This window comes from Agelaius tricolor, unplaced genomic scaffold (genome assembly GCF_023055355.1).
Source record: "Agelaius tricolor isolate 1412-34295 unplaced genomic scaffold, bAgeTri1.0.p SCAF_10, whole genome shotgun sequence".
Classification (NCBI taxonomy): Eukaryota; Metazoa; Chordata; class Aves; order Passeriformes; family Icteridae; genus Agelaius; species Agelaius tricolor.
Genome location: NW_027269270.1, coordinates 5,581,318 through 5,599,409, shown reverse-complemented (window position 1 = coordinate 5,599,409; position 18,092 = coordinate 5,581,318). Strand labels below are relative to the sequence as shown.

At 37.7% G+C, this 18,092-nt stretch overlaps 1 protein-coding gene across 4 annotated transcripts in view; it reads right to left on the bottom strand.

Annotated features, from left to right (window-relative positions):
- Positions 1 to 1,087: 1,087 nt before the first annotated feature.
- Positions 1,088 to 18,092, bottom strand: part of PMS1 (PMS1 homolog 1, mismatch repair system component) — a 44,460-nt gene continuing 27,455 nt past the window's right edge. For all 4 annotated transcript variants that reach the window (XM_071434474.1, XM_071434472.1, XM_071434475.1 and 1 more), the window contains exons 9-13: positions 17,137 to 18,032; positions 12,714 to 13,169; positions 12,039 to 12,169; positions 3,253 to 3,413; positions 1,088 to 1,509 (exon numbers count right to left, since the gene is read on the bottom strand). In XM_071434474.1, the coding sequence (XP_071290575.1) occupies positions 1,318 to 1,509; positions 3,253 to 3,413; positions 12,039 to 12,169; positions 12,714 to 13,169; positions 17,137 to 18,032 (1,836 nt within the window). In that variant the 3' untranslated portion in view covers positions 1,088 to 1,317. The remainder of the gene's footprint in view (positions 1,510 to 3,252; positions 3,414 to 12,038; positions 12,170 to 12,713; positions 13,170 to 17,136; positions 18,033 to 18,092) is intronic.

Genomic DNA, 18,092 nt, shown 5'->3' with positions numbered 1-18,092 from the left:
ATATGTAATCTAGATTGATCCTCCTTTGGTTTGAAACAATTACCTCTTGTTCTGCTGCAACAGGCTCTGTGAAAAAGATAATCATTGCCTTTCAGGTTAGAATTTACATGTTGTGATGTATGACTGTGATGTGATTTCTTAAATTAGTTCACCACTTCAGCATCAGTGATTTAAACATTCAAACCCTACGTTTGACTTGTGTGGTCCAACACTCCTGTCCACAAACTAACTTGCACTTGGGTCTTTCAGCAACCTTTAACCATTTACCCTGCAGCCACAGAAACACTACACAGCTAGGTCCTACCACCACATTTTCATAGTGCCAAGGTTTGCAAACAACAGCAGGGGATAAACAGGAATTTTCAGGTGAGTTTGAAACTTTTAAAACATACTCTTCCAGAGACAGGGCATCTGCTATGCACAGAAGGCCTAGGGGGTAGGTTTACAGAAGTAGGCCACTACTTGAAATAGAGGAGTAAACATTGTGTTCTGGTAGAAGAGAATGAACCAGTTTACCAAAATCAGTAGCTCTCTATATAGCAGACTATGCCCTAGTTATGCCACATTCTCCCTGAGGGAGGACAGTTTATGTTTCCCACCCCCAAACAGTTTGTGTATAGCACTGCACCAATAAACATCTATGGGCACCTGATTTCAGTGCTAACCTGTGCTCCTGTGACTCACATCCATTCTGCTTTCATGGAACTGGCCAGTTTTTGTTGATCTGAAGTTTTAAAACTTTTGTACTGAACTTTTGAGAACCATACTTCTGTAAATGTAGAATTTTTGGCGACCGGACATTAGTACTGTCGATACTCATTTACATGAGCTAAGAATTTCCAAATAGAAATACAACACCATAGTAACTCCATATGGCATAACTAACTATAATAACTGCATATGGCAATGCCATATTCAAATACTTACAGCTATCTGGCATTCCTTTGAATATTAACAGCTGATGTCCTTAGTATAATAAACTTTGCCATGCTGTGTTGAAAGTAACTTCTAACCACTTCACATCTAAAAAAATTCTGACATACTGGTATTTCTTAAACCTGCAGCAATAAGAGAAGGAGGAAACCAGTTGAGAACATTTCTTTAATAAATTCTTTTTAAAAAAATAGTGGTGAGTTGGTTTTCTACAGTATTTTTTTCTGTTTTCAAATAGAATTTTTATTTAAATAAAGTCTTAAGGATGTGAACATGTAACAATGAAAAGTCATTAAACAAAAGCTTTACACAAAATATACTGAAATTACAGAGTAGTGATCAAAATTAAGCAAGAGAAGTATGACCCCAAACAAAATGTTCCATTTACTGAGTAATTTCCATGGAGTTGTGCTTGTCAACTTCTGGAATATCTGTTAAGTGATGAAAAAAAGGACGACCATGAACGCAGCCTTTATTTTCCTTTCCAAGCTGTTGCTTCATCCTGTAAATTGTGTTTTGCACATCTTCTTTTGACAAATGTAAGGGCAGCTGCCGAGCTAAACGTACTGCTTCTCCCTGTGGAAAGGAAAAACAAAACCAAAACCCCAATAGTTTTAAAGTACCACTTTTTAGCACATCAGCCTGTGGCTACCAGAAAGCAGGAATTAAAAACTCACTGTTTAAAGGTCATCCTTTTCTGCTGCTCAATATTTCAAATCTCAGAAATCTAAATATAACTTTAAACATTTCTTATTGGTCAGTTCATGACATTTCTATAATGGAGGCATGCACAGTCAGCCCCCTGGTTATGTTTGCACTCCTTCAGCCTACTTTTGCAAGATGCTTTGTGTTTCTGATTTCCTGTTGTCACCAGCATCAGCTGTACATGTTTAGCAGTTCACAAGACACATTTCACACTACAAACTTTAGAAGTATCATAAATTAATTCAAGCAGTCAGTAAGTACAATTTGAAAAATACTACAGCAAAACTTCATAGATTAATTTGTATTTACTATGGTCTATTGCATCCGCTTAACACTAGAAAGCAGAAGTGACTGCTAAAGTACCCACCCTCAAAGAACTAAGGAACTTCAAAAAGAAGTTTTGTTTCCTCCTCCAAGATGGGCCTTCCTGCCACTGCCTTCTCTTCTGTACTTAAGTCATGTTACCTGGACAGAAATGTATGTGGCACACAACCTCCCTTCATACTGTACAAACCTGAGCACCATTCATAATGATTTCACCTAAATCATCTCATTTTCTTTGTCTGACATTTTCTCCCACTCCTCCAAGTGGGAAAAAGTTCACTGTGGCCTGTTTTATACCCTGGAAGGCTGCTGCTTCAACCATAACCCTATGCTTTCTTCTGCATCTACCCAAAAGCAAAAGCTGCAGACATGCTGCCTGCTCAAACATGAAATAAATGATTAAAGTAGTGATTCTGAACATGACAGTGAATGGCATTTCCAGTGTTTAACCTCCCAGAATGGTTAAAAAATTCAGTGCTTATTTCTGAATAACAGTTTTGTAGTTTTTTTACAAACCATTCCTGTCTCAACACTGAACTTATCCTTTCTTTAAGCTTCTTTCCTGAGTGCATGAGTACATAACAGAATCACTTGCTGCAAAGGCAGCTTACCACCCTCAAAAGATAGGGAAAGATTTGTGTAATAATGCTTAAAAGATAAAACACATACCCTGTGTAAGTATGTGCCTAGGTCCCAGTTTGAAGTAACCCAATTTATGTTATAAATGAGGCATGTTATAAAGGCCTAAGTAAGAAGAGACTTTACATATATTCTAGTAACCTTTTTGAAAAGAATTGGAATTGAAGAGCATTAGTGAAACAGCTAGACAGGAAGTGATTACTACTACTGTTGGTTACTCCAGCTTTAACTAGTTCCACATCTATTAGTTGTCTCTGAAACTTCATGCATTTATTGTCTCTGGATGGACAATTTATTTCTTTGCACAGAAAACATTAACATGAGTCACTGCCATTCTGTGGCAGTTTTGTATCCTAACATGGAGAAATGCCTTTCCAGTTTGAAAAGCGCCTTACAGAGGAAACACTTTGTGAAAATCACCTTTTGGTATGTGTTATATCACACTGGGTGACTGCTTTTGGGTATAACTGATGGAAGCATTTTGGTAAGGGATACACAACTCAGAGAGGATATGACACTCTTTTTCAAGAGCAACTTGTTTAGAACACAATGAAATTAATGAGAACACAAAGCTGAAGAAAGATTTTCAAGCTGTTTCAGTAATTATTACAAGTTTAACTGCCTAATACTAAAAGAAAGCTTCTGTCTCACCTCCAAGTAATTTATCACTTTCAGAGGCCTACATTCATATACTTCCTTTGCATTTCTGTTAACTACTGCATTCAGAATTTCTTTCAAATCAGAAATTCCATAATATGGCAGACAATTTGCCATCCCTTCTATTTCCAGATGACTTTCTGCAGCCGAAACACCTGAAAATACAAAAACAAAACAGTAATTCATGCACTGCTTTGATTTCTATTCTATAGCAATTCACAGAAAATTAAACTGATGCAAAGTAATTTAGTACTTTAGTCCAATACAATTAGGAAACTTTTTTGTTCCTTCCTTGGAATGAAAAGCATTTATTTGCACAATGTTTCATTATGATGATGTGTGTTTATTCACATCACAAATGTCTCAGCTTACATTAATCCAAATCCTAGCTGGCACTGTTTAATGCTTAAAACATTTGCAGCATTCCTAGTATTGAGCACAGCTTTAATGAAAGCTTCTGTGACTTTAATTAAACATACATAAAATTAAAGTTGAAGCTAGCAATAAAACACAATTTAGTTTGAAAAAAATTAAAACAGTGTTGGCACTATTTCCTATGTAAGTGGTTTAAACATCTGTAGAGTTCAAATGTTATCATAACAAATTTGGATTCTATTGAAATAAAAAGCAGTTTTTTCTCCTACCACATCTGAGGAAAAATTCAAACCCATATAACTAGAGGCTCTGTGACTGACTTTATATTATCATTCATATGGTATCACTATTGGAGCAGGTAACACTTTGAGTAGGAATGATGAATAAAAAATTAAACAGCCTTTCTAACAGAGTATCTATTTAAGCATTGAGGTCTATATGATTTCCCTTCTTATTCACATTTCAGGAAAGAAAATTGATTGAAGTTGTTCTGGTATAGCAACTTTTTTCCACTGCCAGTTAGAAGCAAATTCTCTGGTGGTCAGGCTCACATATTCTCATTCAGACTATCCTCTCATTCATGTTGTGTGCACAGAAACCTCAGCCCAACCTGCACAGCTACCTTTGCTTTTCCTCCTGTACAAATCTAACAAGTACAAACTTTGACACAGACATAGAAAAACTGAATTACTAATGAAAATAAATCCACTCTCGTGTAATGGCTCCAGGTAGGATAAATTACCTTCAGCTCAAGTCATAAATGGTTTTTGTAAAGTCAAAAGAGCTGGAGACAAATAGATTGCTCCAAGGTGGATTAAACTAACAAACCCTCACAAGGGATAATTCCTGTTCCTAATCCAAACAAAAACATGAAATATTTCAGAAGTGAGAGAAAATATATATGCATCATAAGTCAGCTAGATGTACTTTCATTACTGGTAGAATGAAGCTCAGTTATCCATGTCCAGGCACTATCTGACAGTCATTAAATAAGATGAACAGGATAACTGTGCAAGTTGAAACTTTTCCTAAATACTGGTGTGTCACTGGGTAAATAATGCTCTTGGGCCTCTTTAAGCTTCATGGCATGAGATACTTTGACCAGTGGGAATTTGATATAGGGAACAGCCCCTCATCCCCCCTCCCCCCAAAAATCACATAACCTTCTTCCAGCTATGTAATAAACACTGCTTTACATCTGAAACCTTATTTCATTTTTCACCTAGCATTGTCTTCCTTCTCTTTTTCAAGCTGCTTTTCCCTAATTGCAGCCAGCAAGCAGAGACGTATTTTTATATAATACTGTAAAACCTGTGGTCAGATTCAGCTTAAAGCAAAATGTTAAATTATATGAAAGTGTGCCAGATATAAAGGTGAGAAAAGATGATGTACTATACTAATATTTCCCCATGGGCAAGCCTGTCAGTAAAAGACAGGAGGAAAATATAAAGTCTCTTTTCAAAATCTCCTTCAGCTATTTTCTCTTCATTTTTGTCCTATTTTGATTTAATTACAGATCAGATTTGAGGAACTATTCCAGACCATTTCATTATGCTGCTTTCTCTCTAAAATTATAACTTAGTCTACTTGAAAACCTTTTAATAATTACCCCTCTATTTGCTACCAAAGACAGGACACAAACTTTTTAAAGTTTCAGGTATTTAGACATTCAGTTTATAAACCTGTATTTCCTGTACTACCTTTTAAAATTTTATGACAGTGAGGTTCTGAATTTGCAAAACATTTCTTCATATACTCTTCAGCTTCACCAATAGCCATTGTTCCATCTGCAAATTCTGACAGCCAGATTTGGCTTCACCATTTTCCTCTTTCATCTAAAAGTCAAAGTGGGCTTGAAAGAGTTTAACATAAGAACAAACAATACAAACCCTGGCTAAGGGAGGTTTATTTCTTTGGTATTTCTGTTTGTGTGCCACTCTTCTTTTCTGCTAACAGTCTTTAAACTGCAAAGAAGCCCCATTGCATGCTGATTAACAAGTATTTATCTGCAAGCCTCTGCAAGAACTCTGATATTGGCAACATTTGATGATTCAAGCAGATGTCCAAGCCTCAATGTACTTGTAAATTTTTAACAAAATATATATTAGGATTTTTGAGTATTCAAACAGCAGTTCTCAAACAGTTGCCATAGTAGTTTCTCTGAAATACTTTGCAACTTCCAAGGAAAGTGTTTCCATGAACAACTAAACTAGCTTTCAAATGAGTAAAAATGTGGATTTCTCATTGTTATGAATTTCCCCTTTCTCCTTCTAAATGAAGCATTTACAATCATCTTTGCATAATTCCTTCTTGATGGCCAGGAAAAACTGTTCCCTCCCAGCTGCCACCTAGATTAGGTGACACTATAACACTGTCTATCTCCCAGTCTATGGTCAGAATCAAACTGAAATTGAATTGCAGTGTGGTTTTCCACTGGTGGATTACAAGAGCTGAGGCAGTTCATATCACCAAGAACAATGGGTTATTTAACTATTACTGCTCTTAGAGGCCTTATAAGCACATTCTTTGGACATACTCGTGTTGACTACATGAGGCAGAGAATTCTACCCTAAAAGCCAGCCTTGGAGCATGGCCCAAGACCCAGCATTGATACAATACCAGCTAAGGTGTGTTCCTTGGTCTCAGTTCCTCTCTGGCCAAGAATTCCCATCTCTCTCTAGGCCTTTCCCAAAGGCAAACAGACAGATGTGCAGTGAAGGCACATATAATAAACACATCTTAAGAAGAACTGGACAGAAAGTAATCCATCTTACTTCTTGAAGTGTTCCCTGCACGTAGGGGTCACTGTGAGCAAACAAATGCCTGGCAGGTCCCAGAACACTGAGTATTAAGTAATTTGCTTTATTAAGTAAAAGCAAACAGACTGCTCTCCCAAAGGCAGCATCACTTGAAGCCTCAGTAAGGCCAGAACATGAGGGGGTGGGAGGGCAGTGGAAGACAGACTGGAGCTCAGCGTCACAGCTTTGCAAATTACAACAACTGGCACATTCCACAAAGAAACCATTGATTTTGCCTAACTGACACACTGACAGCAAGAAGTGTTTTCTTGGCTATTTCACAACATGTTTTTCACTGTGAGCTATCCAGAGAAAAATCTAGTTGAAAACTCCTTAGACTGCTGAGCAGTTAATATTAAGAGAAACAGGGAGACAATACAAAGATCTTAGTCTACCAAAAACATGAAGCAGATGGGGCACTTCCAAAATCTAGGATATTTGGAACAACTCTGGCTGCAGTCATATTGTCTCTGAAGAGAGTAAAGGTAGATTACCTTTCTGTCTTCTAGCAAGAACACATTCAAGAGGCAGACAGCCTCAAATGAATCAATAGGCAAGGAAGGCCTCCAACTCCCACACTCTTGCAAAAATTAACATCCAAAGGTGCATTTGTGAAAATAAAGACATTTAAGGAGCTTCCCCACCAAAATGGCAGAACAAGAACAAAACTCCACGTGGAACTGAGTTCCTTCCAGGAAGTAAACAGCTAATTAGACCTTTTAAAAGCCTACTAGGAGTAGTTTATCTAGTGCCACATGGTGCCATGGAGTTCAGAGCAAGGTCTGTGAGAAAGACTCCTGGTAAATTATGAAAGTAAATAAAGCTCAGAACCACTCCACTAGCTAAAAGGTATTGGCCATTAAAGAACAGAGTTATATTTCTATGAATTCCAAGCACTGCAAAGAAATAAGATTCAGTTTCTGAGTATTAATCCCAGGATTAATGCAAGATTAATGAATGAATCATTTTTTATCCTATGAATGACACTGCCCCTAACATGTCATCCAAGTAAGGAAACATTAACACTTTCTGGGTGGATTCTTTTTCAAGTAAGAAACCGTAAGTATGAAAATCTTCATAAAAAGCCCCTCTGTGCCACAAGTTACCAGAAGCTAAGATTCTGAACTGCAAAGAAGCATTTTTAAAAAAGATCAGTTGAGATGCAAACCTAATGCAACACAGGAATTACTGGTCACCTTCCAGACTAAGGCAGCTGCTCAGTTTTTTTTTAAAATAAATAAGCAGTCAGTTCTGCAAAAGACCCCAACACCACAAGGAAATAAGGAATAAACCTATGGTCCTATATTTAAATTTAAATCGCTATAGTGATGCCTAGAGAGCTACCTGGAACAGAGGCTGGACAGAGTTAAAGGAATAAAGCAGGAATTTATTAAAAGACCTTCAAAGGATACACCTTGGGCAAGTACAAGAGCCTGGCTGTGGCTCTACCCAAGAGGGACCCTGAGCCACAAGTTTTCACACTTTTCTAAGTTTTGGTCCATTTAAATATTGGGGTTAATTGTTCAATTACAGCTTGAGGTTAAGAAGTCCCATCCTCCCAGACTGCTCTCTTCAATTTGCCAATGTTTACGCTTTTTGGGCCTGAAGGTGCAATGGTGTCCTTGGTTCTGGAAAAGGATTGCTTTGTCTAACTAAACTGTGAGGAGAACTTGCTCACACTTTTTATGAAGTTTAGAGTTACACACTAAGGCAGTACAGATTGTGAAAAATATGAAAGCTAAAACTTAAGGCATCAATAGTTATCTAGGAAACTGTCCTAGTGGAGTGTGCAATACCAAAGACAAGAGGTCCAGTGTTCCAAGTTAACATCTGGGAATTATGAGTAGACTTAATATACGGCAATGAGCAACAATACTCTGGGTCCTTCTCTTTGGTAGAAGAATACCTGTAGAGATTTAAACAAATAATCAGTGCAACCTACGAGACTGACAGTCCCCTTAAGAAACCACCATGGGTCAAGGAAAGCCTCTTCTATGACTAAAACATCTGAATGTCAAATTGGAGCAGCTAAATTTCCTTTGTTCTTGTTTTGGGAGGTATCTTAGAGCTATGATGGCATCACAGACTTATATACATGGATCAACAGAAAGGCTTGTTATTTTGCAAAAAGAAATTACTAGAAATACCACTAGCACGTTGAAATTCAAACTTTAATAAATCAATCAATTAATCAACCAATCAATAAATTTGCTTGTGATGTAAGAGGATCTCTCTGTCAGAAAAAATAAACTTTCTACTACAGAAAATAAAACTCTTCACTCAGGATGAAAAAGGAAGCCATGCATATAAACAAGTGCTTCTAAGTGTCTATTAATAAGAAATAAATCAATCAGAAGTCAGAAAGGAATATCTATTATAACCATATCAGGGCTGAAGTCCCAGAGGAAAACACAGACTTCTGAATATGCTGCATCAGACCCTGGCAGAGAGAAAGAGCTGGTAGTTCAGTTCAGCTGAGAAACAGCAAATACTAGGACTGATCCAATTAATCCAAAAAGATAGGAAAAAATTAGTTACAAAGGTTGTGTGCACAGAGAATGGGATTTTGGTCTGCTCCTATGGATGCTGCTAAGGAGAAACTCTCCAGTTACCATGGGTTAATAGCACATTTCCATTCTAAGACCTCTCTACAGCAAGCATCATCCACCATGCAAAGTAGGAACCTCTAGCCCAAAAACCTGACAATATATCCTGAAGAAATACAACTTTTCTGAAGGAAATTCTAGTGCAAAAACATCAGAACGCCTCTCTTTCAGGATGTGTCTGAATTTCAAAAACCCCACAAAAACAGACACTGAATACAGACAGTGAAAAAAGGTAATGCTTCTAATAAGGATTGTGAAAGATGTTTTATGAAACAAACTGGTTCTTCAGAGCTGAGAGATCCTACAGAATACTCAGGAGTAAGTGGGACAAATCACTCCTCATATGCAAGTCCCCTTCTGTAAAGATTATACAAGAATCTATGAATTAATTAACCTTAAACTTCATAGTGAAATTCCCAGAAAAGGATACATTAGGAATATTAAAAATTAATACCTGTGTGTCTAAAAAATCAACTCTAATAAATATTTGTAGAAGATAGTGTATTTCAGGGACAAGTTTAAGAAAAAGAGGAGAAACTGATTAAGAAGAAATCCTTGGGTCTGCTGGAAAAAAGCTGGGAAGAAGAAAGAAATTCCATTTGTTTGCTGGTATTTCTACCTTCATCTACAGTGACATGCTCATTTACTAAAAAAGGCTGTAACCACTATAATGCCATCAGCAGAAGCTTATAAACATGACTGACAAGACTCATGTTCTTAACTTTTCAGTCAAGTAGTTAAAATAGAAAAGTGGGACAAAGAACTGAATTAGATTCCCATTCTTGACTGGGCTATTCCTATGGTTCATCAACCTCCACAGTGCATACAAAGCACTTTCACTAACTGTAAACCAAACGAGAACAGTTTCCTTGAGGTTTCATCTTCTTAAATTTACATCTCAGGAACACAGGATGGGAAGACTATGTCCCATTTACTGTGTCAAGTCCTTTGCTATTATAGTGTTAAAATGCTGCTCTTAAACTAAGCAAGCTGTCTTAAAGATAGTTTGCCATTAGGTTTTGGCCAAGACAGGCACTTCTGCTCACAGTAGTTAGTATGGGCTGGTTTGGATTTGTGCAGGACACAGTGCTGGTAAGGCAGGGATGTTTTTGTGACAGCTGAGCAGGGCTTACACAGCATCAAGGCTCTTTCTGCTCCCCACCCCACCAGCGAGGAGGCTGTGGGTGCACAAGGAGCTGGGAGGGGACACAGCTGGGCAGCTGAACCAAGGGACATTCCAGACCATGTGGCACCAAGCTCGTAGAGCTAGGGGAAGGAGAAGGAAGTGGAGTGCTGTGATGATGTTTGCCTTCCCAAATGACCACTCCATGGGATGGAGCCCAGCTTTTCTGAAGACAGGTGAACACCTGCCTGCCCATGGGAAGCAGTGAATTAATTCCTTTTTCTGTTTCATTTCTGTACACAACTTTTGCTTTACCTGTTAAATGGTCTTTATATCTCAACCCACAAGTTTTCTCACTTTTACCCTTCCAGTTCCCTCCCCCATCCCACTGAGTGAATGAGTGGCTGTGTGGGGCTGAGCTGCTGGCTGTGGTTTAACCATGAGACATCTGCAGTACTACAAGACTGGTCAACAACTTTCTGTTGTTGCTTAGAAATAAACTAGAAATTAAACTCTTCATCCAGGATGAAAAATTATTTATCTTCAAATTTTCACATTCAATTTATTCATGTCTAGGTTACATTAATTAGATTTTGAGCAAACTTAGAATATCAGGAGGTAAAAAAAAAAAGTTGGTGAGCAAAAGTGCTAAGCCACAATCCCTCTCTCCCATACTTGCCTAAGAACATATCATAGATGTCCTCAGCTTTTGATCTGCTTGTCTGAGTAAACCATGTAAGAGCAGCCTCTTACAGTACGTGCTTTATTTCCCTAATCATTCACTCCATGATTATTATCAAGATTAATATCAACACCTCTTCTCCTGAGGTGTTGGTATTTATGTAGAGATTTAGTCAGTCAGAAGGAAGTTTCCCTGTTTTTGCTGTGCATGATCCAGTAAGAAAAACAGCTTTGGCTCAGTTCTTCACAAGAGCCAGCCTCTGAGTGAAGGAGTTAGTCTACATCCCTTTTTTGTACCTACCCTTAAAAGATCCCATATGTTACAGTACATCTGTCATCACTGTACATATGTGGGGATCTGTAACACATGAAGCTATAGCATTTCTAATAGCTCTTATGGCCAATCTTTTCCCTGAGCTGTCAGCTAGGTGCTACCCCCAAGGAAGCTTGCTTTTCTTGGAATTCTGCTACAGAATTCGTGATCTGCAGAACCTCCACTGGGTCACCCCTGTGTTTCCAGCACATCCTAGAAAACATTCTTCAGAAAGATGTAAAGACCTTTGACTTCTCTTGATAAAGTAAAAAAAAATCTATGAAATGCATTTTTCTGTGATCAACAAGAGAGGTATTGAAAAGTATACTCCTTCAAAATGTATTCAGAACAAACTCTGAGAAAAGGTGTGGCGACCCTTTGGCCATCTCTTTGCTGGCCCCTTTGGGCTCTGGGTTACAATTTTAATAGAAAAGTATGATATTAACCAGGATCCAGCTCCTTACTGGACCTCCATAATGCTCAGCAGTACAGTAGTCAGCTAAAGCACATACTTGCAGAAGGTGCCTGGGCTCAGGAATTCCAGTCAGTTTAACCTAAATTATATCAGAATAGCAATTGAGGATATGGGCATTGAGCATTTTGAGAAAAGAAGAAAGAATTGAGGAAAACATGCATTTCTGAGCATTCTTTGAAATACTATTTAAGTTTTCTCTTCAGTCATCAGTTTCCATTACTCCATGTTCTGTGTGGAAGATTACATTCTCTGCCAAGAAACAAAATCTCAATGGTAAGGAAAGCAGAATGCTAGTGCTTTAAAAGACAAGGTGATGCAGAATAACACGATCCATATTAACAATAATTTAAATCATTGAATCATAGGAAGCAAACTCCAATGCAACTAATAGATTTTAAAACCATCATACCTTCTATCACTTTTATTTGGAATCCATTTGCTACAAGCCTTGGATCTGACAAATAACCTGATCCATGGAAACTCTGGTAATTCTTCTGCATTTTATAAAGAGCAGCCATATACTGAGATCCACCAATAAGACTGGAAAAAAAAAATCCCCAAGTGTTAAAAATCCACATCCCATATGTGAAAATTACAAGCGTGCAAAAACCACAGAAAAAGATATCAAGTGATAAGGAGTCATCCAGATTTTATACAGTATTTTGGAAAAACAATTGTTTAAAGAAAGAAAATGAGAACTATTCACTTATCTTAGTGAGAGGACTGAGCTTAGGCATACGGTAATAATAATTCTATCAGCCATTTCCTAATTCTTGGAGGAAAATCAGTTAAAGTGAAGTTGTGAAAATGTGGAGCATTTAATTTTCTTCTGGGAGAGGAAATTTGTATTTGATGTACTACCAAGGAAACTGGTCAAAGATCATACTTATTTCAACTAGAATAAGACCAAGTGTGCTCAGTACTTCAAGATAAAATGTATAAAACCCAAAACTCTGTTTTAATAGATAAGTGAGTGCAGAAATAAGCCCAGCATTAGCAAACAGGGCCTTGCCAGAGTTTACTGTAAATAATTATCAACCGATGTTTCAAGTAATATATACATTTTTGCTCAATAGTACTATACCTGTCTGTTAACACAATTGGATTGTCCAGTTTCTCTACTGGAAGCTTATGGTTCACCAATAATCTCTTACATAGCAGGGCCTCTTCCAGTCTATATGGATTCAGCAACTTGACATTTTTTTCAGTAGCGAGTATCCAGACATCAGGAAAACTCTGACGACGGATCAGGAAAAGCTCATGCTCATCTGAAACATTTCTCTCTTGTCTCTGAAGGTGACGTCTACAGGAACTCAATGAAAAAGGCACTGTCACAATTTTCACAGGCTGTTCCAGTTTCCCCTTCTTTTCAATCTGGTTATGAAATATCTTGTCAAGCTTCTGCTGGTCAGATGCAGAACTCTTCAGCTTGGCTTTGTGTTTTTCTGCCTCCTTTGCTGGTCGGTGCATTGGCTGTGCATTGGCTTTCTTGACCTCTCTGTTGTACCGTTCCTGGTCCTTAGTGGCTTTTATTTCATAACTTGAAGGAGAAAACAAACCAGTAGCATCAGGAGATAAAAAGCTCCAGACCCCAACCCCTACCACACTAAAGCAGAAGGTAACCATTTCAAGAGCCAAGAACCACATGCATGGTCCATTCAAGTACCCACATCAACACACTGCCCACTGCGATGAAGATGGTGACGGTGCCTCTATTACATCACATCTTGAACAAAAGCTGGAAATTTTCCTTCAAGACAGACAGCAAAACCTCAACTACTGTAAGGGGGAGGAACTATTACTGTAAGGAATTGAGTACATCATATAAAGACCTACAGCAAGGTTCTTTTCACCTCAGTCCCTTGTTTAATTTCCAATCAAACGCAAAGGAGTTTTTTGTCACAGGCTCATCCAGCTCAATTCACAAAATAGTTTGAGCTTCTAGAGCTCTACAGCCTTGCAGGGGAGGCCATGGGGCCAGCAGGACTTTGGAGCTTGAATAATTTCCCAAGCCCTGGGTCTTACTTACTTAAAAGCGTATTTGATTTCAAATGGCTGAAAATTAGCCAGATGAAGTGTAAGAATAGAGGATATGAATGATTATCACAGAAATCTGTAAGTAATAATCAATCTTAAAAGTTTTTCAAAAGCAGTCAATAAAAAGCTACTCCTAAATGCTGTCTAAATGGTTAAAACATTACTACGTACTAAACCTCTACAACATGAATGGATTCTTAATGAGTTTATAAATGTCAGTGAGATAACTAAACTTTTATAGGTCCCAGGTTTATGCTTGTCTACTGCTTATGAATTTTACTTTTCTGAAAGCAAAGGTTGTGATTTGCTGAACTCCCTCTTTTTGCCCTTATTTGATATTCTGAATTCTAGAAGGTAATTCAAACCAGTCTAATCTTCAATTAAAACAAAACCAAAAAAAAGCAGTACTATCATATGTTAGTATTGGAAATAAGTATTTTAGCTGGTCATATTTATTTATTGCTACTTGCTGGAACAGTTTGATTCAATTATGTGTATGCACGCTGGAAAATTAAGGTCAACAAAAGGGTCACCATTTGCAATTAATTATGATGTGCTAGCACTCACATATGGTACCAATATTTAGTTAACTAAAAAAGTCAGCTTAAATAGTTTCTTGCAATAAATCACGTCCTAGAAAATATGGAGCAAACATTAAGATAAAAAACATCTGCTCCTTTTAAAATGAATGGATGAAATCACTTGAACAGAATTTTTTTTAATCCCAAATTCATTTACAGCTTTGACCAGATCAATAAATACTTTGTTTTGAATAGACCTAACTGTAATGCAGGAAAATATTTAAATGTAGGAGAATTGAGCCTTCAGTGATCACGGATAATCCAAAATGAAAGCACTTCCAAACAAAGTCCAACTTGCCTGTCAGTTTAGGTTACCACCAGAAAAATTCTAGTCTTCCAAACTTTGATTGTGAGCATCTTCCAAATTCATACACATTAATATCAGTGATTTGCCCAGAACCAAAGAAAAACTGCAGATTTACAAACTATGAGGGAAGAACATCTTTGTCTTTCTGAAAATCCTTCCACAGAGGAACATATAATCAACAAGTGCTACAAGAACAGTGTTTCTCTGCTTTGTGAATTAAGACTGCAAATTCAAGATCTTTTTCTGATGCTACAAAACCTAAAGACATGAACATTTGCAAAATTGGATGTAAGCAGAGAGTGGAAGAGTAGAATGAAGTCTAGTTTCAAAGGCAGCTTTGGTTTAACTAGAAAAATGGACCAATGATATATTCTTTCCTCCTTGCAATGTAAACTCAAACAAAATAATAAGCATACTAAGAAACCCCTTTTAATGTATATCTCTCAGCCCTTATAAGACAAATAATCTCAATTTGAGTATTTGCTGCAAACTCTGACAGCAAAGACCATGCTACCTGAAAAAATATTTCTCCCAAGGTACAAATCTACTCATGAAGAATTACTGCAGAGTGCTGACAAGGTGATTTGTTAGTCCCATGACAATGTGTGTAACTTTGAACCTTTCCTACACCTTCAGGGTAACTACTCCTGCCACTGTTATGGCACTTGGAGGGATTTTTCCCACTCCCACCTGAGCCTGATGTGCAGGAAACATGAAGGTCAGAAACACATGCAAGCTGTATTAAGTAAGAGGCGAGTGACTGCAAGGAATGAAATCCTTTGCAAAGCAGGGGGATATGTGATGCTGCCAGCATGGACATGCATGGAGCTTTCCTCCTCTATTATAACCTAAAGACCATAACATTTGACATTCCGGTTGTGTAATAAATGCTGGCTTGTTTTGAAAAGGCCATCCTGTGTCACTACGAGACATCTGGTGCTTGTACTACTCCCAAAAGGGATTTAAATTAATTGAGACCCGATGGAGGGGCCACAGAGAGAAACAGAGATGCTGAAACCATTGCACAAGGCAGGACTTTATCACAGAAGGATGAAGGACTGGAGCCCAGGAAATGTGGGGTTGTGCCAACATGATGCACAAAGTAGAGCTGTGGCACTTGGCTGCCCTGATGTATTTACATTTGTTGTTACCTCTAGGTGGCCCAATTTATCCAGAGTACCTGGAGGCAAGACTCATGTTCTCTGCCACAAGTCCTTCTGGATTGCTGCTCTGCAGGAAAAGTTGTCTGTGTATCTCCTCCTATTTGCTATTCTCTGAGGCAATTTTAGGATCATAAATGTGGAAAGGTAAACCAAAGCTGGTATTTATAGATACAGCTAGTGGTGAATTCTTAATTTCCTTCAACAGCCATGGGACTCAATTCTACATATAAGGAAAATATATATACACTGTGTGTAATATATTGCATTCAATCCCACATATAAGGAAAACTTGATTGCCAGAGAGGTCTCCTTCCTGAACTAATGCAAAGTTAATCTGTAGGCACACTCTTTAACATAACAGTTGTACCAGGAAAGCAACCATGAAATCTCAAAAGCTAAAGCAGAGCAAATTAAAATTTTCTGAAACAGCTGCCAGAACCTTTTGTTTCATTTCATTAAAAGCATGAATATAATTGTAATAGATTTCTACTATTACATTAATATTTCTGCTTATGCAGAGATGGACAAAACACTTTCTCACATGTATGGGTTTGTGACCATGGCATGTTGCTTGCATAGTAAACTTTAAATTAGGTTAACCAGAAGCTGGGGGAAAAGGTTTCAATTAACTCTGACACAGCTAACATTCAGAACAATGCAGATGTCTTATTAAAGTATTTTCTTTTCTTGCAAATGGATTTCAAAAACTCAGTGACAATTCATTTTAGAAAAATATGGAATTTAGCTATTCAGACTGTAATCTAGGAAGACCCTTGGTCTTGTTTGAAACAGATTAAAATTTAGACTGTGCTACAGTCTCTGAACCAGCAATGGAATAGGTGGTTAGGGGAAAAAGTAATTCCTTGTGTCATTTGACTGGGTTTTGCAAATACAATTCTGAGATAGCCTTGGTTGGGATACAAATGAAATTTAGATGAATGGAATTTACCCAATGTTTGAGTACCAAAGTTCCTAAAAAAGAATTCTCACTTTATAGTAATAAAAGTTGAAAAACCTCTGAAGAACTCAACAGCGCGTCATCCATCACCGTGCTGGTTTTCAAGGACAGTGCATTGGGAGTGATACTGTAAAGGCTGCCCTTAGAAGTTTGTAGAATTCAGACAGTTTCTTGCCTGTTATCTTAAATAACTGTTCAGCAGAACTGTCCCTAACTACTGCTGTTCCTAATCCAACTGCTGCACAGCACAGTGGCAGAAGGAGTAATTCCAATCTGCAGTGCACAACTGCACACAGCAAAACACAACTCTGATGTGAAACAACACTGATTCTGATCCTGAGAAGTCAAAATTCATTATCTATTTTTTCATCAATAACTGGAACATTACAATTTTTTTAATTCATTACAAGTGACTCTTTGGTAGCTTCCAGCTTCAGAAGCAAGACACAGCCTGAACTTACTTCTGTTTTTCCTCTTCATTCAAATTCTTCCACTGCTCTTCAATTGTCAGCAGGATGTCATTCATGCTGGTCTTTGGATTATCATCTATCAATTTTGGACGACACTCATGTGTGAAAAATTCAAATGCAGACTTTGGTTTCTTTATTATTTTGCTATTAATTAAGTCATAAGCTGTCACACGTCCAAATTTTTCACTTATCACATTTTTTTTCTTTATGCTTTGATCTGAGCTTTGCGGATCACTGCTTTTTTCACAAGTGTATTCATTTTGCTTATTAACTGTCCCTCCACCTTCAGGAATCAAGATCTTAACAGGTTCCAGCTTGTCTCCCAGAATGTCTTTAAATGCACTTCCCATACTCCAACTATCAGCAGAGATCTCAGGTAAGTCTTTAGGGACTAAGGCTTCCTCATTTTTATCTATTTTGTCAATATTATCAGAACTCAAAACATGCTCATTGGCTTTTTTAGACTCGGGGTCCACAGGAACACTATTACTTTGAATATCAGCCATATTCTGTCCATTCTGTTCCTCCTCACGCAATAAATTTAAGGAACTGTCTGGAAAGGCATCAGTCTTAGAAACCTCTCTTTTGTCCAAGCAACTGTGTACATTATCACCACTAAATGTCTGATGATTTAAGCAGATCTCTGCGTTTTTTCCTGCTTGACAGTTTTGCACATCACTGCTGAGTGAAAGGAATGAAGCATGAGCGTGTAGCTCATCATTTCCAGATGGTCCCATTTCATTAGCAGCCACATCTGTTTGGTCTGTTCTATGAACAAACATGTCTTCTGAGGTAACATCTGTTTTATTACTTTCACCAGGGACTGCAGCAGGTAGTGGCCCATACAGTGATTTCAACACATTTTCAACTGCAAGTAAGACAGATTCCTAGAAAAAAAAAAAAAAAAAAAAAGAGAAAACACACACACACACACACACAAGTGCACC